The 24,165-nt window shown below is 41.6% G+C and overlaps 1 protein-coding gene across 1 annotated transcript in view; it reads right to left on the minus strand.

Moving 5' to 3' along the window:
* Positions 1-24,165, minus strand: part of LOC107106121 (interleukin-1 receptor accessory protein-like 1) — an 83,922-nt gene that overhangs the window by 16,167 nt on the left and 43,590 nt on the right. Inside the window, exon 7 of the mRNA XM_015406212.1 lies at positions 12,384-12,527. Coding sequence (XP_015261698.1) covers positions 12,384-12,527 — 144 coding nt within the window. The remainder of the gene's footprint in view (positions 1-12,383; positions 12,528-24,165) is intronic.

Consider the following 24,165-nt stretch of genomic DNA (forward strand, 5'->3'; position numbering starts at 1 on the left):
GGTGTAGAATCCAAGAAAGGACACCCCCCACACTTTTGCCACTTACTTTTGCAGACTCTCAAAAAGGATTTTCATAAAATGCTACTCCTTCTTTGGGTTTCGCTTTACTTAAAACGGGATGAATTGTAGAGAAAAGGTGAGGTCTGCTATCAGATATGCAGAGGTGCGCTTATCCCTAGAGGGTGAGGCTTTGAGTGGGTGGAACCCCCATCCCTTCCATCTGCGCACCAGTTAGCTCGGGCGCCTGGTGGGCACGGGGCACGTAAGCAAGCCATGGAAGGGAAGGGGATTTAAACCCCCATCCCTTCCATCCGTGCGCCAGCTAGCTTGGGCACCTGGCAGGCACGGGGCGCGCGAGCAAGCTATGGAAGGGAAGGGGATTTAAACCCCCGTCCCTTCCATCTGCGTGCCAGCTAGCTCAGGCACCTGGCGGCTGCAGGGCCCACAAGCAAACCATGGAAGGGAAGGGGGTTTAAACCCCCATCCCTTCCATCTGTGTGCCGGCTAACTTGGGTGCCTGGTGGGCACGGGGCACGTGAGCCATGGAAGTTGGCTTGCTCGGGGGCCCCGCAGTCCGCAAGCGCCCAAGCAAGCCATGAAAGGGAAAGCAGTTTAAAGTGCCTTCCCTCCCTGGCTGTTTTTCAGCTGCTGCCGGGCCGAATCAGACCAGAGATTCTGACTCAGCCCGTGGCTGCCCGAAAGGGGGCCGAATGGCCTATTTTCGGGGGTGCATTCGGTTCAGATGAACCAAATGGACATCCCAAGTCCAAATAATGAGAATGAGAGCAAGCCATGCTCTTCACTCATTAATATGCTAACCCAACGCCTTCTATGTACATTTGCTGCATGTGTGCACAGTACCCACATGTATGCAAACTGTGGGGACACAGGCTCCATTCCTGGGTGTAGGAATGATGGATCATGGGAAACCATCAATGAAGTGTTCACGTGGATTTTTAATGTATCAAGCTATCAACTCAACATACCCAAATGCATATGGTAAATCTCATTAAAAAACAAATATATCAATGTGGAAACAGAAATGTCTCTGTGATCCTTGTATTATCTAGAATAAAATTGTACCCGTAACTATTTTCTGTGGCACTAATCCATATAAAATCTTACAGCACTAGGCAATATATTTCTCTATCATCCTAAACAGCCAAGAACAATAAGGGCTACATTTGAGGTGATGTGGGGAGATCAGTATATTTATTGCCCACATTATTACATTTTAATTGTATTTATTAATTAAATACTTATATTTCATATTTCCCATGTCTCAGGTGGTTTATTACAAACTCAAATTTAAAATATATTATAATCTCCTTAAAAATGTCGTCAGCCTTCAGCTTATTAAAAGGCCAGGCAAATAAAATAGTCTTGCCATGTCTCTTGTACACTTCTAGAGATGGTGCCTGAAATTCAGGTGTGAATTCAGAGAAGGGTGGTATATAAATCCAAATTATAAATAAAAATAAAATAAAACACCTCCGGGGGCCTGATTCAGTTTGACACCACTGGTGTAGAGCTTCTCCATCTTTGACTGCAAATGACATAATCAATTTCAATGTTGCCCATCTGATGATATCCATGTGTAGAGTACACAGTGGAGGTAAAGAATAGGTTCAAGGGATTAGATTTGATAGACAGAGTGCCTGAAGAACCATGGATGGATCTTCATGACATTGTACAGGAGGCTACCAATGGGTGCCTTGCACCGACGATTCTTTTTATAAATAATGGGAGCTTTAATTTAGAAAGAGTGAACAGAAAGAAACACATTAGTATAATTTTTAGAATATTAATACCTTTCCCTAACCAGTTAGTATACATTAGTTCCCTAAAACATTAGTATTAAAAGATAAAGCTGAATAGTGGGGGGGGGGGAGACAAAGAACTCCCATTTCTTTCTATGTGCAGCGGGCACTTGGTGATTTTTAACGGTTTGTCTCTGCATTTAAATGCAGCGCTTTTCGAGCCCTTGACGCTGCTTCGCCAAGCAGTCAAGCTGGTGTTTCCAAGCAAAAGTTCCTCCTGCAAGAAGAAAGTTAGTGGGGGAATTGGGGAAATTTTTGCCCATTTTCCTACAATGTATCTTTGCTGCAGTCAACATATGCAAGAGAACATGCCACAGCAAAAAGTTTCCTCCTTTTTACTATTCTAAAAATTGGGGTTTCCATCCCTTTAGATTCTCCGGCGTCCCTCATTCGCATGGACGCTTGCGTTGTGCCTTGCCCTTGCAAGGAGTCTCTTAGCTTTCCCATTGATCGAACAACAACAACAACAACAAAACATTTCTGGGTGGTTCTCCCACTCCCATCTCCCGGGCAGGAGAATGGTTTGCTCCGCTCCACAGCTTATGGCAGCCTGCCTTTTTCCTCAGCAGCTGTCTCTCTTTGTGCGAAACAAAGGCTACACTCCAGCCTCGCTTTTCTGGTTGCGAGACTGATTTAAACACCCATTTAAAGGACACTCGTCCTGCTCGTGGACCTCAGTCCAAACTAATGACATTGCCAGAGCCTCTCTTTAACAAAGGTTTGCATCTCGGGAAGGTATGCAAAGCTTGTTGTTGAAGGTACTAGAGGTACAAGGAAAGGATGGAAGATGGGTACCTTTATCATGGTTGTCTGGCAGCTGTGCAAATTCTGTATGAATTTGCAATTCTACCTTAAAATAGAGATAAATAGTTTAAGCCCTAGAAATTAGAAATGGCCAAGATTTAGTTTGATGAAGCCCTAAAATATTATTATACATCATGTTACTGATATTTCACTGGAGGTTATGGAAAGATTGTAATATGACTCCTAATTTTTTTTGTTCTTGAACACAAACCTCAGCTGCCCACTCTTGACATGTTGCTAATCTGTTGACTTCTGCTTCTGCTACTTGTAATGCATAACATTCATAAAATAGTCACTACTTGCACATTCATGTCCTTGTGCGACAATTAATCTGTATTGCTTACGGAGACCTAGGCAATTCACAAGAAAATCCTGCCCGAAGGCCGGAAGATGAACTTTAAATTCCAAAGGATATGTGCTTATCAGCTGGTTGTTGGACTTTCCCAGCATAATCCTGAATGCCTTTGAAATGGCAGATTTCTTTAGGCTTTATAGGAGCACTGATAGCACATAAATGCACTGGGGAATACAGCAAGTATTATCCCTAGCTGTCTTCATACAAATTCATTATGCCTTAATATTTAGTCTCAACCACATGATGAATAATTGAATTCTAACATTTCTGTGTTTTAATACAAACGTATTAAAATAAATTCTTCAAATATTCTTATATTGCATTAAAACAAAAAATGCTGTAAATAACAATTTAAACACAAAATGGCTAGCTTTTTAAAGTGCAATAACAAAATCTTTTTATCATGTGGTGTTGTTGTTTTTTTGTCTCTCAGACCCTCCCACTTGTCAAATCTGAGATCTGAGGTTGATGGAAACATGAGATAGAAGCTATTTAAATTAGTTAGTACCAAACTTAATGATCTATTATTAATGTTAGATATTTGCTTAGTTTTATTCTAATAACTTTAGAAAATACATCATAGTTGCCCTTATTACTGCAAAGAATTTAAATTAAATATTACTGCTGCAATGCTTGTAACACAGGTCTCTAGACACTGCATTAGAGTCTTAGATGTCAGTCTAACTGACTGGAAAAGTTAAAAAGCTCCTGTAAGGTTTTGAGTTCAACAATGATTTAAATGATGGAGATATAAAATATTCTCTGTGTTCCTGTAAGATATTTACATGGCCAATCAAAAAATTACGTAGAGTATTCTGCTAAGGCATGATGAATAAATACCAGACAAATGATCATTCAAGGAGCTTTCCATTTTACTTGCTTTGTGAAAACTGTGGTTCTATAAGGTTATTTTATTATTTCTCTAGACTTAGGGTGTTCTTTTCCACAAAATGCAATAGATGTATGCCATTAAAATAGATGCTTATTTTGCACAAATAGTGTGTATAAATGACATAACTTACAATGATGTAAAAGTCATATAAAACAAAAAAGCAAACAGAATTGGAAAGGTTACCAAAGAGAGTTGTTGTTGTTAATTTCAATCTGTATCCTGCTGTCTCCCACTAATGTGGGGCTCAGAGTGGGTTCCAACATATAAGCTGATGGAATAAAAATGATCTTGTACAAAGGTATAATAATAAAAAATTACATATAGCGCACCCCTGTTTGAATGAACAAAGCATTAATCTATGCTAAATGCATCCCATCACATTTATTTGAAAACACTGCCAAAGCTTACACAGCCACATAGCAAAAATACATTGCTGTATACCGAGATGTATATATGAACAGAATACAATGCTATTGTCACTGTAGGAAAAAATGTATGTAACATCTGAGTCTTCCAAGCAAACATGAATATGGGACCAGCATAAGGCAGCTTACATGTTCATTCATACAGTTTAAAAAGCAGCTTGAATAATTGTTTTATCTATAGCATGATTTGCCTTTTAAAAACAATTTGTTCGGTAACTACAAAACCATTAGTCTGATACTGCTCCACTGGTGGCAAAAGGCATCTGCTTCAGCCTTCTTTAGGTCCCACATAGTGTTGTCAGCTGCCTGTAGAAAAAATGTCCTGTCTCTTTAAGGCTGTGATCAGATGAGCTGTTTGATCCATTGTTGTTGCTTCTCCCCCAATTGATCTAACATGCATGTCCAGACAGCCACATATGTCTCCTGTTCCCCAGTCAATGGGCCCTTGTGCTCATCCCCAACACTATAGAAAAGCCAGTATTTATGGATTCTACTAGTTTCATAGCACTTCTGCAGATGTCTGATCACTCTCTTGTGGGGTGAAGCCTTTTGGAAAGTCAGATCACTCATTTCTGGTTTTGCCACCATTTAAAAAACCTTTGAGCGATGAGCGCATAAGCAGTTATTCACCCAAGTCTCATTTAAAACTGCTTATGCAAGCCTAGGAGTGAGCAGGCAAGGACGGGCAGGATGGCAGCAATGTTCCCTGGAAGCTGTGGAGTCTTGTGAGCAGAAATTTTACTTTGTGAACTGCTGGCATTAAAGTTGTGAGGGAGCGGTTTGGCTGCTGCATCAATTAGTTTGCTCTGGAGTCATCCTTCCTGAGCTAAGGCAAAAATCTGTGAGCAAGAGGCTAAAAAATTGTGGGCTAGCTCACACTAACTCAGCTTAGAGGGAACACTGGATGGCAGATAGGGAGGTACAGCTGCTGGCAGTGGGGCTGAGGCTGCACCCAATACTGCTGCTGACAGAGAAGGGCTGAGTGCAGGGCCCAGAGGGGCTTGGTAGGTGAAGTGGCCAGTCCTGCACAGGTTCAACAGTGGGGCAGGCAGGGCAGCAAAAAGTGGCAAGGTAGACACAGAGGGCTGGAGTGGGAGGCCGACAAAAAGGTGGTAGCAGCAGCAGGCTCAATGTCACAGAGGAGCTGCTGGTGGCCATGGTGATCAGTGCGACATCTGACATCTGATCATGACTCTCCCAGTACAAAAAAACCTTGACCAAATTAGAGGTGTGGCCAGACTGTGCAAAGCTGCCCATCTGATTGCAGCCTAAGAGAAGTTAAACAGGATTTTTTTAACCAAGTGATGTTATTCACCTTTATGCCATGAAAAACTTCAACTGCCTCTTTTCACACATTGAGTCTTTGTAAAAGGGACAGGATATTTTCCTCCAGACCAGTTAGCAATCCTAGTCCCTGGGGAGTTCCCTTCACTGCTGATTGTTGCTGTTGTGTCACTACTAGAGATAGTACTAACTTTCATGAGCATGAAGCTTTGATTTATAAAAAATACTAGGAATAAGGCCCATTGGGGAAATAAATACAACGAGATCTAGGAAGAGGCTCTGGGAGAGTGCCCCAGCCTTGGGCACTCAGTGTCAGTTTGCTGTGGCGACCTCAGCAGGGTATAATGACAGAGTCCACCATTTTCTCCTGGGGAACTGATCTCTGCCATTTGAAGAGCAGTTGTAATTCTGCGTGATTCCCATCCCTCCACTCAAGACTGGCAACAATGGTTCCCCATGAGGGAATGGTTGGCTTGGAAGGTGGAGTCGATGGTATTGCACCTGTCTGAGGTCCCACCCCTCCTGAAACCTCAACCTCTCCAGGCTCCATCCCTCAAATCTCCAGGAATTTCCCACCTGGAGTTGGCAACCCTATCATGAGTGGCCCCAATGAGTTTTCTCCCAAAGGCCAAAATAGGTGTGGAAAGGGCCTTTTACTGACAGAACCTGATTGCCTAGCAACAGGCACTGAGGAGAAAGTACAGTTGGCAGCTCTGATTAGGAAAATACCTGGAGATTTGGGGGGTGTATCCTGTGGAGGGCAGCACTGGGGGGGATGGAAGGACCCAGCAGGGGATAATGCCATAGGGTCCACCCTCCAAAGCAGCCATTTTTTCCAGGGGAACTGATCTCTGTCATCTGGAGATCAATTGTAACAGCAGGAGATCTCCAGGTTCCAGGTCAGCCACACAGCAGGGGGTTGAAGAGAACGGTTTGATGTCACTGGCCCACCTCATTAGCCAGCCAGCCATGGTGGAGCCAAAAAGGAGAGAGAGCCGGTTTAAATGTATTCTGACACAAAAGTGGCCAAGCTGGCAGTGGGTGGGGGAGGGGTTATGCTGAAAGTCCTTTTTTTTTTTACTGACAGAAGTTGGTTGCCTACCAAGAGCCACTGAGGGGACAGTCAGTCACAGTTAGGTGCACACAGGAGCCAAGAGAAGTGTCTTCCTCAGGAGTGTGTCCAGCTTTCCAAGAGTCGCAGCTCGTTTCCTCCAAGCCAGACCCTCCCTGGTGCTGCCGCTGCTACTGAAGGAAGGTGGGGAAGCCGTTGAAAGGTGCTGGGCAGCCTTCTCTGTGGTACATCCTGCTGAGCTATCGCCCTGACAAAGCGCCAGCCTTGCAGCCAAGGGAGAAAAGCCACAAGGGGCAGCGAAGGTGAGTGCTTCCCCTGCTTGCTATCGCTCACTAGGTCTGCCTCCTTCTCCCCCGTGGAGGGGTTGCCGCTTCCTCAGCAGAGTGTCCATTCCCTTCGCCGGCTCCCTCCAGACTGAGAACAAAATGCTGGCTGCCGGCTCTGTGGGCGGGGCCAAGCCAACGCAGCGAGGCAATGCAGCCAGGGGATTTGGAGTCCATAAGAGTGGCAGCTGAGTGGGCAAAAGGCTGTGGGAGCTTGTCCAGGAGTCACACCAAAACTCTTTTATATATAAGGAGAGATAGTTTCTGACATGGGTTCTCCACACTCAAGGCAAAACTAACAGATACATATTACCATTGAAATTAGCATCTGGGTTTTCCCCCCATATAAATGATGTTAAAATGGCACATCGTACATAGGGGCATATTCATGCATTCCGAGTCACTGCTTTGGCTGGGATTGTGTCCAGCTGATGATGTAGTAGTATGGGCTCCTAAGGGAGCAGACCCCTTGAGCATGATCTTCTGAGCTCACTGAAGAAAGCGCTGATTCACAGAATTCAGACCTAAAACCATAACTTCTAAACAGAAAAGTACTGCTTACGAAACCTCAAACAGTGCTTTCAATGGACTTACATGGTATAACAGTTTAGGGCAGCAGTACAATCCATTTCCATTTATTTTCAAATCATTTTGGACAACTGATACGTCAAAAGAAACAAACGGTTTGGAAGTTCTGTTTGTAGCTTTGTGCATCCCCCCTGAAAAGCTGTTCTGGGAGGGGTGTTCTGATGAAAGGCAGGGGGAACATCAGATGGGTAGGAGTGGGGGCTGCACTGAAATGAGGGAATTGGCAGAAATTTCCCCTTTTGCTGAAGCAGTACTGACCAGTCTTCAGCAATTGAGAATATTTATGTAGGCTTTAGAATAAAGACGTGAATGTCATATATTTCCATTTATTACTACATTGCATTACAGCACACAAAATTCAGTCTTGCCATTAGATGGTGAACTAATGCATCCATTATATGCAAGTAACTAACTAATTCCATATTCCGAATATTAGAAGATCAGTCTTTGATTTCACACCCCCCCATATGAAACACAAGAAGCATGTTGACGACCCTGGCAAATATTTGGATGGGAGACCTCCAAAGAATACCAGGATCAGAGGCAGAGCCAGGCTATCAATCCATTTCTCTGAATATCCTCCATGCCCCAGTATGTGTCAGAGGCTGCCATGACTTCTAGGCATGGGCACACACACGCGTGCACACACACACACACACACACACACACACACACACAATGCAAAAAAATACCCCCCAAAAGAAGCATGTTGACATTTTTGTATTTAAAGGGTGTTTAAATCATACAGAAGGTTAAATTTTCATCAAATTAAAATTGCAATCATATTTTGATTTCACACATTGTTTTGCTATCTTTATATCCCAATGATAAACTGTAATTAACATTTATTCTATATGTAATGTATTATAGATAAATCTGCTCCCATTTTAAGTACCTGGGTTCAAGACTGATTCTCAGTACTTGATGTTTTAACAGTTCAATATGAGGACATTTTCCTGGGGGTAAACCCCATATTGAGTAGACCTGAGCAGAATTCTGAAGAAGACCTGCTTAGGATAGCACTGCAAATTTTTCAGAGTCACATCTATATACATAAAAGGAAGTTCCCTCACTGTAAAATCAATGCCCGGGCCAAATCCCTGGTCCTAGAAACATGAAATTCGGGGAGAGCACTCCTACCATGGCATAGATGCTCACTAAGAAGGGATGTTTAGAAATTCGACCCCTAAGGGGGTCAAAAGGGGTAAAATGTGCTCCCCCATTGCTTCCTATGTGGCTGCCAGGCTGCTGCCTCCTTGCACCCCCCCCCCTCTGATTAGTCAGCTGCAGAGGTCAGTGTTCTGAGGTTTTTTTAAAAAAAAGTTACAGGAGACTGCAGAGAGATAATGACAGTTGAGGAAATCAGGAATGGCCAACCACCTGTGAGGTGCAGCAGTGCTGCTGGCCCAGCCTCCCCATGGCTTCAAACACGCTCCCCCCTCCTACACCTGACTGGCGGCTGTCTGTCAGGTAAAGCAGAGGGTCCAGGCTGCTTAAAGCCATCAGGGAGCCTGCCCCAGCAGTAATGCCTTAGTGATCCTGCTGGCCCAGCCTCCGCAATGGCTTCTAATACTCCTCCCCTCCCCCTCCTACACTGGACAGGCAGCTGGCTGTCAGGAGTAGGAGATGAGGTGGGATGCTTACAGCCATTGGGGAGGTTTGGTCAGCAGGACTGCCTTAGCGCTGCTGCTGATCCAGCCTCCCTGATCCCTTTAAACACAATAGCCCCCCCTTACACCACATAGGCAGATGTTTGTCAGGTGTAGGAGGGGGGTGGGATGCTTACAGTTGCTTAGCAGGATTACCTGCTGCTGGCCCAGCTTCCCTGATGACTTTAAACACACTCCCCCCAACACCAGACAGGCGGATGTCTGTCAGGTGTAGGAGCATGGCCAGGGTACTTTAATCCATCAGGGATGCCACCCCAGCAGGATCACCTTAGCAATGCTGCTGGCCCAGCCTCATCAATGGCTTCAGCCACACTCCCACCCACTATGGAAATATACCCCAAATTTGTAGAAAAGTGGTTTCCTTTATTAGGTTATTTAACTTCTCACAATGTAGGTTCTAGAAAATTGGTTCATATGAACTTGCTTAATATCTGATCGCTCAGATGGTGTTTTGAATATGTAGTTATGTCCCACTTCTTAAATGTAACATAAATAAGCATTTTTGTAAAAAAAAAATAAAAAAATCAATGCCCAGGCCAAACTCCTGCACCAAGAAACCTCGGTCAGCTGTGTAGTTCAGAGTTCTGAGGTAAAACCTGCCTACTTGCACCCACCTCCCTCTGATTGCTCAGCTGTGATGTCAATGTTCTAAGGTAAAACACAGTAGAAGAGACTGCAGACAGCTGAGGACAGTTACAGAAATCAGCAATTCAAGACTCCTGAATAGACATTTTTCAAAAAAAGCCAGCATGGGAATTGAGTTAATGAATGTTCATGGGGCAATAGTAAAGGACATTTCTAGGAGCCATTTTGATGTGTGCCTCCCTCATGAACCTGAAGAAATGTCCACCATATCACCACTCCCTCACACCAACTCCCCCTCACACCTCTCACCTCTTACTGCCCCCATGAAAGCTCCTGGCAAACGTCAAGCCAGATACACCAACGCTACAAGGAGGAGGCAACTTAGGAATGTGGCAAAGATATTTGCACATAGAAATCCTGTGGTGCACTGAGTTGCACAGGCCAAGTACCAGCAAGATCACCCTGAGGTACTCAGAACAACACAGTCTCCATATGAGCAAAACAATCCAGGAACACAAGTTGAGAGGCCATCACTTTCGTGGAAGGTGGTAGGAGCTGACTTAACAGACGATTGCTTCTTAAATGGACAGTTCTATGTGGCCTGCTCTACAGTGAGCTCACCAAGCAGCCTGGTGATCCTAGCACCTGAGGGCAGAACCACCAACGTCCTTCATAGAGAAAAACAAAGTACGTATGTCTCACTTCATTTTTTACACTACAATCTTCTCCATTAGAATTCCTACAACAAATGTTACATTTCAAACTTCACATCATCAGTATTATAACTGGATTTACGGAACTTAAATACCGTAGTGAAGCATGGGTATCAGGCTAGTGTCAAATATATTCTTTGCCTTCTTTATTGTTATATCTAGACTTAGACATAACTGGAATAGAAATTATATGTAAAATATTAAATACAAATATATGATGACGATACATTACTGATTTGTCAAAACCATTTCACTCAATTTCTAAACTTTAAGATCTAATAAATGAATTCTCACCTCTATCAAAATTCTTAACAAATCAGAACAAGTCAATAAATATACTGATCAGCTATAGGGAGATAAATCTTGTTCTACAGGGTAGATTTTTGGAAGTGAATTTTAAATTTTGTTAAGTCCTTATAAGCATAACTTCCAGCCTTTCTAAAATAATCATTGTGAATGTGATTTTTTTGCTAGAGAATATTGTCAGGTTCAGTAATTCAGCAGTTCGAGACCCGGGTGCCACAAGACGGAGTGAGCTCCCGTCTCTGGCCCCATCTCTGGCCAACCTAGCGATTCAAAAGCAAGAAATTGCAAGTAGATAATAGGTACCACTTCGGTGGGAAGGTAACAGCATTCCGTGCGCCTTGGTGTTTAGTCATGCTGGCCACATGACCACGGAAACGTCTTCGGACAGTGCTGGCTCTTCGGCTTTGAAACAGAGATGAGCACTGCAACCCTAGAGTCAGATTCGACTGGCTTTTGAGCAAGGGAACCTTTACCTTTACCACAGGTGGATTTCATTTGGGCTGAATAAATACAATAAAAATGACTACTGCATCAACTTGACATGAAGGATTTTACCAAATTTTACTCAAACCATTATGTTCGTGCAGTTTCAGAAGACATAAATTTAGTTAATAAACATATGGGGCATTTTTAGACAGTTTTATTGTACTTATATTTTATTGTTGTCTGGGGAATTCCCTGTTGCCTCTGGACCTACCTGGAGAGACAAGAGGGATGAGGAAGAAGTCAGCAGTCAATTAAGAGGCTGCCATAACTCTTGGCCTTCTGCTACTGGCCCTGGCAGCCAGAGACAAGTAGGGTTGCCAAGTCCTTCCTAGTCTCGGGGGGGGGGCTTTTGGGGTGTTTCTGGAGGGAGCGGGGACACCCCCAACATGATGATGTCATTCAGAAGTACTGTCATCATGTTGGGGACTGTGACCCCAAGCAGCAAATTCGCCACTTGGAGATCAGGCACATGTGGCCCTGTTGCTTCTTGCGAAAAAGCATTTGAAGGGACCCTTTAAATGCTTTTGTCAAGCGGGGGGCCTATGCCTGAACTCCAAGTGGCTGCATGCTCCCACTGATCAGCTGGAGGCCCTTTAAATCTCAGAGTAGGGAAGGGAGAGGGGTGGCCACTAGTGGTCACTGTTAGGGGTGGACCTTAGGGGCAGGTCTTCCCCCACCAGCCAAATTGGGGGATTCTCCACCCCCACCTGGGGACTGGCATCCCAAGAGACAAGAAAGCTGGCCAATGAGCCCAGTTGCTGATACTGGACTTCACCTGAGAGTGTTTGGGTCATTTCAGATGCCCCAAGGCAAAGTGAAACAGCTAATTTCACATTTAACTTCAGCTCAGGTATCTCTGAATGCATGCCCCTCATAAAAATCACATCCTATCTAGAACAATTTTGATTCATTACTCAATGTAAGCCAAGAGATGCAATCCAGGACTACTGCCTCAATGCCTTTAAAAAAATAGAATATTAAAAATTAGCACCTTAGTATAGACAAAGAAATAGGTTCCACAGAAAAGTGGGGAAATGTACAAAGTAACTTGCTTGCTTACCTCCATCTAGTTCTTCAGCACCAAAATGATTCCGGTAGAATAGCATAATCTCAATCTTGTAACATTTGTAGATAGTGACTAAACAAATAAGCAGTAGCAGAATAGCACCAAGGCCACCAGCAAGTTCAACTGTGTACATTAGTTCTGCAAAGAATTATAAAACATAATCATCACCACATTCTGAACTAAAGACAGTTATTTATATTGATGTCTGGGGGGAAAAGCACCCTCTAACATTTCTCATATATAATAGGATGAGACGGTAAAAGAGCAAATGATTAAATGGGCTATAAACATGAATAAGGAGGTGACTATGGCATCTTGGGAATATTTGTGGGAAAATGCAATAAAAATTTCAACTTGTAATAATGTAAAAGAGAATTGTTATAAAATGATGTATAGGTGGTATATGACGCCAAAAAAATTGCAAATATGAATGAAAATATGTCAAATAAGTGTTGGAAGTGTAAGAAAAAAGAAGGCTCTTTTTACCATATGTGGTGGACTTGTGACAAAGCTGTAACATTTTGGACAGAAGTCCATAATGAAATGCAGAAAATTTTGAAGTGTACATTTAAAAAAGAACCAGAAGTTTTACTTCTAGGTCTTAAGATTTTTTTTACTAGAGAAGATTTTATTGTATTTAGCCATAGGCCATTGCAAACCACAGACAGAGAAGAGCACAATAAAACACAAAAACTGTATAAAATAAGATACAATCCAACATTATAAATCCATAAAACCGAGGTTATGAACAGTTAAAACCGAGGTTATGAACAGTTAATTAAGTCACAACATACCCACTAAAATCAGTATGAGCTAGGAGCAGCGTTGGCCCGTATTTTCCTTGCAGCCAAGGCAAATAAAGCCATTCATATATAATACATTTGGCATTCCTTTATGAATGCAGGGCATGTGCTCCCTGTTTGGTTTGCACAAATATTATAGCATCACAAACAACTATCTTTTTGTTGAAGTAAACATAGGCAAAACAAGCATATGGGATACATGCAGCAATTCACTTGTGAGACTGCATTCCTCAATACCTTCTGTCAAACATGTAGGATAAAGCTGAAGACAAATTATTCCACGTCTCCCAGAATCTCCTGTTTTGGTTGTGTGTTAATATTGCTGACACTATCCTGTTGATATGCAATTCATCTCCCCCCCCCCCCAGCTCTCCATAAACAGCTTTGCTTTTTTGTTTTAGATGTTGCAAATTATCCCAATTTGTCATTTCTTCCATTCAAATTTAGAACATGACCAATTTCTTGTGCTACTTTGTTCCATGGAAGATTACATGATGGATTGAGATCACTGTCAGTTTCCAAGGATGAAAAAGGCCTGAACAAATGCAGTTGTATCTGTCTGTCAACACCAATCTCCTTAGCAATATTACTTATCAGATAATAACTATAAGTGGTATCGTCATCATAGCCCATTGCCCTCCTATCGGCCAAGCAATTGCACACAAAAGACATATGACTGATCATTCTGAGTCAATTGTACTATTAGTTTTACTATTAAGAAGGCAATGAGAAATAGTAAAATAAAAAAATATATACCACTAAAGGCTCTTATATTTTTATGGCTGTATTGAAATTAGAGGCAAAGAAATATTCACCTGTCATTTTCTCTCCCTCCTAGCTTTTAAAAAATGTCTCTGGCTGGATTATTTTTTTTAAATCAAATAGTAAAAATAGAGTTTGACATATGAAAACGCAAATTGAGCAAGAATGCAAAATAAAAAAATATTGTGCTATAAATGCAGCAATAACTAAGTGCATTTTCAAAAGCTTGTCTTTTGAATACCAGATGGTAATTGTGACACCATCAATTTGTATGCAGTTCCATATCTACAAATGTTATGCAGGTCTCCTAGAACACCCGGTGATGGCATCTTTGCAAATATATTGGAAGATAATAGGGTTACTACTGACATCATTCTTTATTGCACTCATACAAAGATTACTGAGGACCTCTGATGTGTGTGAAAAAAGCCCAAGTCTCATCGGTTCAAGGAGAGTTATGCAGGGCATTCTTGGCCAAAAGGCTGCTGGCCTCTGGAGTTGCAGTGGAGAGCATCAGCAACCTCAGAGCAGCACCTAGGACAATAAATTGCTGGGGGATGATCATCTGGAGATTTGGGCTGGGTTGTCATCAATATGGATGACATTCTGCTCTATCCCGCGTGTCCAGTTGATCCCAGGGAGACTGTAGAAACCATGGCACAGTACCTGGAAGTACTTTTGGTGTGGATGTGGGCTAATAAACTGAAGCATAATAAACTGACAAGATGAAAGCGCTACTGGTGAACAGAAGATCTGACCCAGAATTTAAGATGTCACCCATTCTGGATAGGGTTGCACTCCTCGTGGAGAAAGAGGTCCATAATGAGGTGGTGCTCTTGGACCCAGGCTTACTTCTAGATAAGTATGTGGCAGCTGTGCCCAGAAGTGCCCTTTACCAGCTTCAACTGGTTAGCCAGCCGTGCCCTTTCCTGGTTAGAAAAAAACAGGATTACTGCTGTGCATGCCCTGGTTACATCTGCATTACAATATTGCAATGTGCTCTGTGTGGGGCTGTCATTCAAAAGTATTCGGAAACTTCAGCTGGTCCAGAATGCTGCAGCCAGGATGTTGACTAGACAGGGTAGTAGGGATCATATCACTCCAGTCTTGGCACACCTACACTGACTTGTGTTTATGAGCACAATTCAAGGTGCTGATATTGACTTTCAAAACCCTATATGGTTTGGGACCCATATACCTGAAGGATCACCTACTCCCTTATGGACCTACCCAACCGCTATGATCATTTTCTGAGGCCCAGCTTCAGGTACCCCCACCTTCTAAGATTAAGCTGGTTGCAACCCCAGAAAGGGCCATCTCAGTCACAGCAGCAAAACTCTGGAACTCATTCACTCCCCAGGGAAATACGTCTGTCCCCTTCTGTTGTTATCTTCCACCAGCTGATGAAGAATTTTTGTTTCATTTGTCATTCCCTCAGTCATCCCTCATCCCTGCTCAAAAACACAAATAATCCCTGCTCAACTGTATTTTAGCTCTGTTTTGAATTGTTAACTGATGTGTTTGTTGGTTTTAATGGCTTTTAAAATGAGATTTTATTATATATGTTTTAATTCATTAGCTGCCTTTGTGACCCTTATGAAGGCAGAAAGGTGGGGTGTGAATTTTGTAAAATAAAAATAATGAAATAAGCTGTAGTAGGGTGGTGGGTAACTTCTTTGAAGCTGATTGCCTGTCATGAAGCTGCCTCACCCAATCAAGGGTAGACTGGGAGGGGGGAAAGACCCTAAAAGGGGCTCTGCTCCCCCTCTCACACCAATGAAGGGGAGAAAAGAGAAAGAAGTAAGCAGGCTGCCATGGTGCTAGGGTGGCTGACTTGCTGTGCCAGCAGTGAGTCCCCCACCATTTTGCTTGCTGCCCTAGACCATATACTCTACCCACCTGCCTGCCTGCTAAGGTAAGTACACTGACCTCCCATTTGCCCACCAGCTGGCAGCAAGGACTCCATTTGTCATGCTGGTGGTATGTGCCCAATCCCTTGCTCATACAGCTCACTCACAGTGGAAGATTACACCCACCTGCATGGGGCTCCACATTGGCCCTTGGTTGGGACCACAGTTGTCACAGTGGGGTGCGTATGGCAGTAAGGCTAGGGCCCTAGCTTAGACTTTTGCCCAGAGCCTCAGAACCACTAAGACCACTCTTGACCACAGATGGCAATGAGTTGAGTCATCACTTATCTCAGGATTCCTGATTATCACTGACTTCCCACAACTTTTGTTAGGGAATTTTGTCCCTAATGTTACATATGAGTTTTCTTTACAGAGTTCTGCTATAACTATACAATATAATATATTCAATTAAATAAATAAGAAGCTAGAGGCAGAAAACATAAGCAATAATATTATTTTTACTACCTAAGCATGTCTACACTTTTGTTACGGTGATGCATATGGCTGCTTTTTTTAATAACTTCACTTTTCTAAAAGAAAAGAAAATGTAATTAAAACATTATTTTGTTTTTTGAATAAAGGGTTTATTTTCCCACATCATTCCCTTCACAGATGTAATGGAAACACCTTCAAGTTCTACAATTTTAAGATCAGGACTATCCACATATTTGAAATATTTCTTATCTGTAAGCAAAATATGTTTGTTTCCTTGAAATAAATAAACCCTACAACAGTTTCATTAGAATAGTAATAAAATGGTTTAGGAAACAAATGGAAATGGAAATTACACAGCACTGGCTTACCATAGCCCTGTTTATCACTTTATGCCACATGTTGAGCAGCTGTTCAATGGTAACCAGAAGATAGGAATTTAATATGCTAGCTTACTCGGTGCAAAAAATGCCATTTATGTGCCTGCAGTACTGATGATGCATTAAGGTATGGGGAAAATACTAGCATAGAAAAACAAGCATAGAATTATTATAAGATTAAACTCAAAAGATTTCATGGATCTTTTCCCTCCTCAACAATTGTGCTTGGTGCTGAGTGGCTATGCTATTTTGATACTATAAAATGTCTTTTGATAAATGTTTTCATGCAGTTTTCATCATCATAGCTATAAAATCCCGACTTCGTATATATTTCTTTGCTTTGGTACCATTAAGTCCCAGGGAAGTGAACAGGATGCAAGCATCCCTAACTTTCTCCAGATTGCACCACCCTGTTTTACATACTACTTTTTGCTGAGCCAGCCACTAACCAATAGTGTGTCCCAGAATCCTTTTGGACCTTATGGGGCTAATTGGGACTACCCCTATGATTTTACAAAATCCTAGCTATAGATTCCAGACATCTACACTCATTCTGGCATGTGAGGAACAAAATTAAGTTCTCAATATTGTGTACAAAACTTATTTTGAATTTTTGCTTTCATTTTTTTTAAAAATACTCATTTCTATTAAAATTATTATTATTATTATTAGGAATTGTTCCTGTCAGTTGTGGGATTCAACTAGCCAAATTTGAGACACATAGGAGAAAACAGGCGAGTTAAGGAAAAGCATACTTCCAGCTGTAATATTTTTGTCCCATGCAACTGGGACAAAATACTCACAGATTGTATCCCTTCCCTCCAAAGGATCATTCCTGCCAAATTTCAGATATTTGTGTCTAAAAAAACCCTCACACCCCCCCCCCCCCAAGTATGTAGTATGGTTGGTGGTTCAGGGACCACAAACAAAATGTTTGTGCTTATTAAAAGAAAATGCTTATATATAGAATCAACATCTGCCCCAAGCCAAAGACCCTGAAAGGTCATCAGTGAAAACATTACAGAAATCTATTGTTCAGTTCTTTTTTGATACAAAGATGCACGCAACTGCTTACAGGATAGCAGAGCCAGTTAAATAACTGAAACCCCATTCTTTACTTCTTTCCTTTTGCTCATATATTTATGAAGTCCAACTTAGTTGTGTGGAGCTAACAGAATGAGACTCTCCCCTCCTGTTGTAGGCCACTGATCCCTCCCTGCTTAAATTCTACTCCTACAAGATCGGAGATCCATATGAACAGTGTGGGAGACAGCAGTGGGAGAAAGGAATCATCACAAAAACACACCCCATGCACTGATGGAAGGGCACTTCAGTCCATGGAAAAATTTAAATTAATTTTTGGTATAACAATTTTAGGTTAAACAAGTTTTTGTTTCGTTATTTGGTTAGTTAATATTAGTACGAATATTTACAAAAAGTGCAAGCCATTTCACATCTCTTTACTGTTTGTATTATGTTGTTGTTTGTTATTATTATTATTAATAATAATGATTATTATTATTATTATTATTATTATTATTATTATGTACTATCCCAGCTTATGCCAGGCTCTTGTCCAGTTGAAAGACTGAGAGTGAGCTCTAAAAAACCGCAGAGGAAAATTACTATGCATTTCCTAAGGGAAATAGCATTTTGTTAAACACAACAAATGAATGAGTGCCAAAGAGTAACATTTGAGGGCAAGGCAATCATTTAGATACAGGCAATTAACAATAGTGTTTTCCCCCCTCTGTAGCACAAGTGGAGATCTCCTCTAAGGGAAAAGCTCATTGATTGCTGTTGCAGTTGTGAAGAGATTGTTTTTAAATAAATTGCTTCAATTTGAAACAAGATTTGCTACAAGCATTTTGACCAATGGGTACACTTTTTAAAAAAAATTGGGATGGTTTGACCAAGCAACACAGTGAAAGAAACAGCTAATTAAAATAAAGTACCAGCATTCTCCAGACACATTGAGTGATATCATGGGTAATAAATGCACTCATTTTACACTAATCCTACTATAATTATCTCATGTACTTCTGGGATGTATCTTTGATCTGCACCTGGTTTTAATTTTTGATAAGCCTCCTCAGCAATGTCACAGAGGTAATTTACTTATCATTAGCTGCACTTGCACAGAGAAGTAAATAAATGAAAAAGTGCTCTCGGAACCTTACACCTACCACTTACTTAGCTTCCTGAGAGGCTTTACACATAATGGTCTGAGAAAATATCCCATCCTTCATAATACACAGTGATGCTGTTGTATCAAACACTATAATGCATTTTTGATGGGTAAGTGCACCTGAATATGCAGTTCACTGTTCCATACTCTGTTTATGAATCTGCTTTGTAAGGGACCCAATTCTGAGTTGTTAATGACCGTTAAAGTATTTTCTGGCATAGCAGCCACAAGGGCCCTATGTGGGTCGAGCAAGGAAGGTTCTAGTATATTTGATATAAAACCTCCTTGCTGTTAATAATTGTGTGCTATTACTAATCTTTAATTTAAAAAGCAAATTGGTTCCCATTTTGTTTCCTTCCAAGACAAATAAAGTGAGGTTGGTGAAACAGTGTGGGGTAGGATAAAACTCTCTTTCCTCACAAGTTCCTTAGCTAATATTGGGGACCCCATAAGGCTATCTCTATTTAAAATAATACATTGGAAGGGTTGCCAAGTCCCTCCTAGCAACTGGCAGGGGATGGGATGACTTATCTGAAGAAAGAGAAATGTTTGTAGTCTTACGAAAAAATAATAAAATTACCCTTTTGGGGGTTTCAAAAAAGAGAGAGAGAGAAATGTTTGGGCCTCTTGTTGGCATCACACAGGAAGTGATGTCATCACACCAGCAACATCCAGGTGATTAACCACAAGTGGGTGTTTTTAAATTGTGTTATTTAATTGTTTTAAATATTGCTATATATTTATTAATGTATGTTTTTACCTACTTATGATGTAATCTGTTCTGAGCACATTCACGGTGAGAGCAGAATATAAATCTAAATAAATAAATAAAACCGTTCTAGCACTGTTCATCAAACCCCTCAGGTAGGAGGTTGTTCAAGGGTTTTCACCAAAGTTCATCCATTGCTATAACATATCTGTATAAGACTTCAGGTAATTCTGTGTTGTTCACTGCCTAAAACGGTGTGCAAGGAAACCTAAATTAAAAAAAGACTTTCCACTTGTACAAGGGGTTGCTTGCACAAATAGAAAGATATGTTAATTTTGTTTTAGTTGCCTTGCATACCATTCTAGTGAACAACCCAGAGTTACCTGGCATCATATATGTAAGCCTTAGGTAATGCTTGTTATTGGTGAACAATATTTGGATTAGAAGCAGAAAAATGGGTTCTTGGTTTAAATATATAAGTTGACAATTCCCAATTCTGGCTATTGACGATTAATAGTGCTCTTGACCTGTGTTTCCCTACTATGTATACCCCCACGCTGTTTTTATTGCTTATGTTGTTGACTTTTCTGCTTGGAATTACTATATAAAAGAATAAAAAACTTAAAATAAAAATAAAAAAGAAGCAGAAAAATGTACAAGATTTGCTGTGCTGCTTGATAAAAGGTTTTCCCAGCATCCACCCACAAAAGGCAGACAGGATAACACATTGAAACCAGGACATGCCAGCTAGGGTTGTCAGCTCTGGGTTGGGAAATACCAAGAGATTTTGGGGGTGGAGTCTGGGGGGGTGTTTGGGGAGAGGAGGAACCTCAGCAGTATACAATGCCATAGAGTCCACCCTCCAAAACCATTTTCTCTGGGGGAACTTATGTCTATAATGAGAAGATCAATTGTAATACCAGGAGATTTTCAAGGCTGGCATGTAGGCTGGCAATCATGTATGTAGGCTGGCAATCATAATGCTAGCAACAAAGAGAGACTGTTATCCCAGGTCTCACCATCCCCGTTTGAGGTGCTACCAAGAGAAGAGTAGTGACTGAAACACTCTGGGAAATGCAGTGGTTAAAATTTTAAGAATGTAGGAGTTGTTTCTATCCTATTATACATTTTATTCTAGTTACTTACCAACAAATAACAAATGTTACAGCATAAAATGTGTTAATACCACATCATATGGAGCCTTTAGAAAATTCAACAGCATTATGGGGTTGCCATAAGTAAGGGGATGGGGTTGCCACAAGTCAGCTGCAATGGTTTTAGCAGTACAAATAGTATTATATTTGCAATTTGTTTATGGAGTTCATAAAGTATATTTTAATGCTTTTTGTTTCACTGAATTCTTATTTTGTGAAATGTGAAATACAACTAATGCCTTAAAGATTCAATAGAAATTTAAGCTGGTTGAAGCTCTTGCATTCACAAAATAGCCTAATATTTTTATGCTGTGATACAAAATTTAAAGATTTGTTAACAGTTCAACAGTTCATTCTCAATGGGATTTTATTGCAAAAATTAAATTTTCTATCACTAAAATGCTAAGAAAGGTAATAGGAAGAACCAGGGAGGAATCTCATAATTTATTATCTAAAGTGGGTTAAACTTGAGGATTCTTTGGGAATTTTGAGAAATGATATTTATTATTTATTCATTATATAAATATTTATAAGCTGGTGACATGCCGGTTTATGGCGACATGCTGGCAGATGCACCTCCCGGACTTCCTGGGGGTGCGATCTTCACTCTTGCGGTTAGGAGGGGGTTGACTGTTCACCTCCACCCCCCGGAGCCTTTGTGAAAGGCTCCTAGCCATGGGGCTTTTGGAGGGTGGCCTCTTCACCAGCGCGTTGCTGGGGAATTGAAGCGCTTTAAACAAACTTTAAGTGAGGTCTTATGGCCAACAACGAATAGTGAGTCGAGTAAAAGTGAAATGCTGGTGATTTAAGAAGAAAGCCCTCCCCTGGGAACAGCAAAAAAAGCGAGTGGGGGAGGGGCCCCTCCCATACGTATGAACTAAAAAGCGAGCTAATGGGGGGGGGGAGCAGAAGCTAAAGCATTGAAATCTGCTTTAAGAAACTTACCAGAGTGCGGATAAGTGTATGGGCAAATTTCAGAGTCTTTAGCAAGTTTATATAAAAGTAAACAATCCATTAAAATGGCGTGGAAAAAAACTGAGAGAGAAAAACAAGCAAAAGTGAAACCACTGGGGAGTGAAACCATGACCAGAAGAGACCACTGATTTCTCTAAGCTTCTGGCGGACTCTTTGCACCCTCTACTGGATCAGATGACTAACATCAATCAACAGCTGACAACTTTAAATCAAAATTTTGCAGCTCAGCAGCTCCAACTGTCTGAAACTAAAAGAAGACAGAGCAAACAGCTGAGAAAGTAAAGGAAATGGATGCTAACTCTAAAAAAGTTAAGAAAAAGGTACAAATGCTCAAAAAGAAGCACACTTTGGATGAATTTCAACTTCTACAATTGCAAATGGAGAACGCTAACCTGGTCCTCCAGTTCCAAGGAGTCCCTGAATCTAAAGATGAGAATCTAAAACAACTTTTAAGCGATGGATTAGCTCCAGTTACAGATTTAAAAGCTGAATACCTTGTAAGGGCCTACTCTGTTTACATTAAAAAAAATAATGTGCCTGGAGAGATAGTGGTGAGATTCTCGAAAAGACACGTAAGAGATTTAATCTTGAAAGCGACTTCAGGAACACCATTGAAAATTGGAGGAACTACTATTAGGATTTTAAAATATATTCCATTTGAAATAAGGAAGAAGAGAGAGAAGTACAAAGACTTAATCCTCTTTCTACAAACAAACAGCATTCCATACAGATGGTTGACCCCGGAAGGCATCATTTTGAAACTACAGGATAAAAAAGAAAAGATTGACTCTGTTTCCAAAGCTCATGAGTTTATGAGACTGCAAATGGGTGAACCAGAAGAGGACGTCAAGGAAGAAGATGACAGCAAACTCAGTGATGAAATGGACTCAGTGTCTTTCGACAAGGACTCTGCTTCAGAAAAGGGGGCGGTGGCCCCGAAACGAGAATATCAATTGAGGATTAGAAGATAACGCAAAGTGAAGGCTGAAGAACTCTGAATAGTCCCTTAAAGCATATACTATAAATGATTCTCTTGGGGTTGTCTTTAAACAGTTAGAATGGTTAAAAAGATAAATAATTTAGATTAATCGACTATGTTCAATGTAATACCAGCATCTAAGATTAACACTTATACAAGCTGATGTAATGATCTCCTATACTTGGGGTTTTAGTTAGTAGTGGTTTTCTTTCCTTTCTCCCTAGATGTAGACAACCCTTCCCCTTTTTTCGTTGTAATTTGTAGTTTATAGAAAATGATAAAAAATCCCCTCCGGGGGCTTAAAAATAAATAAATAAATAAATAAATATTTATAAGCTGGCATTCTTGCAAGAAAAATTGGCACCCAAGGTGGGTCATGACAAATTAAAATAATAAAACAGAGCATCTAAAATTCAACATATAGTTATCAATTAAAACAACTTTTTGACCTTAAAAACTGAGAAGTAATGACCTTCAAGAACTCTTGCATGACCTCTTTAAAATGCCACAAAATGGCAGCTAAGAGTGTGGCATCAATCACAAAATGCTGGTTAGAATCCAAGCCAAGTGTCCTTTATGTGAGAAGGAGCTGCTTTGGAATGGTCATTCTCTCCAGACACAACGGTGATGCCTCCTGAGCTCTTTTGAAGTACCTTCTGATCCAAGGAGGCACAACTGTTTGTTTTATGTTTCCAAAGAGCTTGCTTTCCATGTAGCAATACCCCTACAAAAGTCTCTTTCTATGGCCAAGCTGATGGTGTATGGACGTGATGCACCTGCTCAAGATGACATCAGTGTTTTGTTAATCAGTCATCTAGTAGGCAGCCACAGAAAGCTACTCTCCCCCCATCCGATCTATTCAAGATCCTTTAGATTTTATCACCAAAGCCGAAGAAACCCACCTATGGTGACCAAGGGGTGGTCCCCAGGTGTGTATATAGTTGGCCTGCCGGCCGTTTGTCTGTTTGTCTTGTTGTGTGCCTAATAAAACGTGCTATGCACCACGTCGTTGTCTATCGTCGATCCATGCGGCTTCCCACTACACAATAGTGGTGACGAGGATGGGATCTAGCCGCATCTGAGCCGGGCCGTCGCGAGGAACCAGGAGGATGCGAAGCAGCCGATCCGATGAGCGAACCATCGAACAACTCGACCACTCATCCCGCACCCCCTCCGGCGCGCACAATGGCTACCGCTCCCGGGCTAGGGCTGCTTCCACCCTTCGACACAGCCCGCCCGCAAGACTGGGCCTCCTGGGTCCAGGGCGCCGAGTCCGCGCTACAATTCTTCGACATCACCGACGAAGGCAAGAAGCGGGGTTTCCTCCTGGCCTCCTGCAGCACCGCGGTGGTGTCCCTGGCCAGAAGGCTACTCTCCCCCACCAACCTTGGCGATTGCACCTTCGAACAGATCGTCAAGGCGGTGCAGGGCCACTTCGCACCGAAACCCACCGAGCTGACTTGTAGGGTAACATTCTACACCCG

Source organism: Gekko japonicus, unplaced genomic scaffold, assembly GCF_001447785.1.
Source record: "Gekko japonicus isolate JY-2015 unplaced genomic scaffold, Gekko_japonicus_V1.1 scaffold1231, whole genome shotgun sequence".
Classification (NCBI taxonomy): Eukaryota; Metazoa; Chordata; class Lepidosauria; order Squamata; family Gekkonidae; genus Gekko; species Gekko japonicus.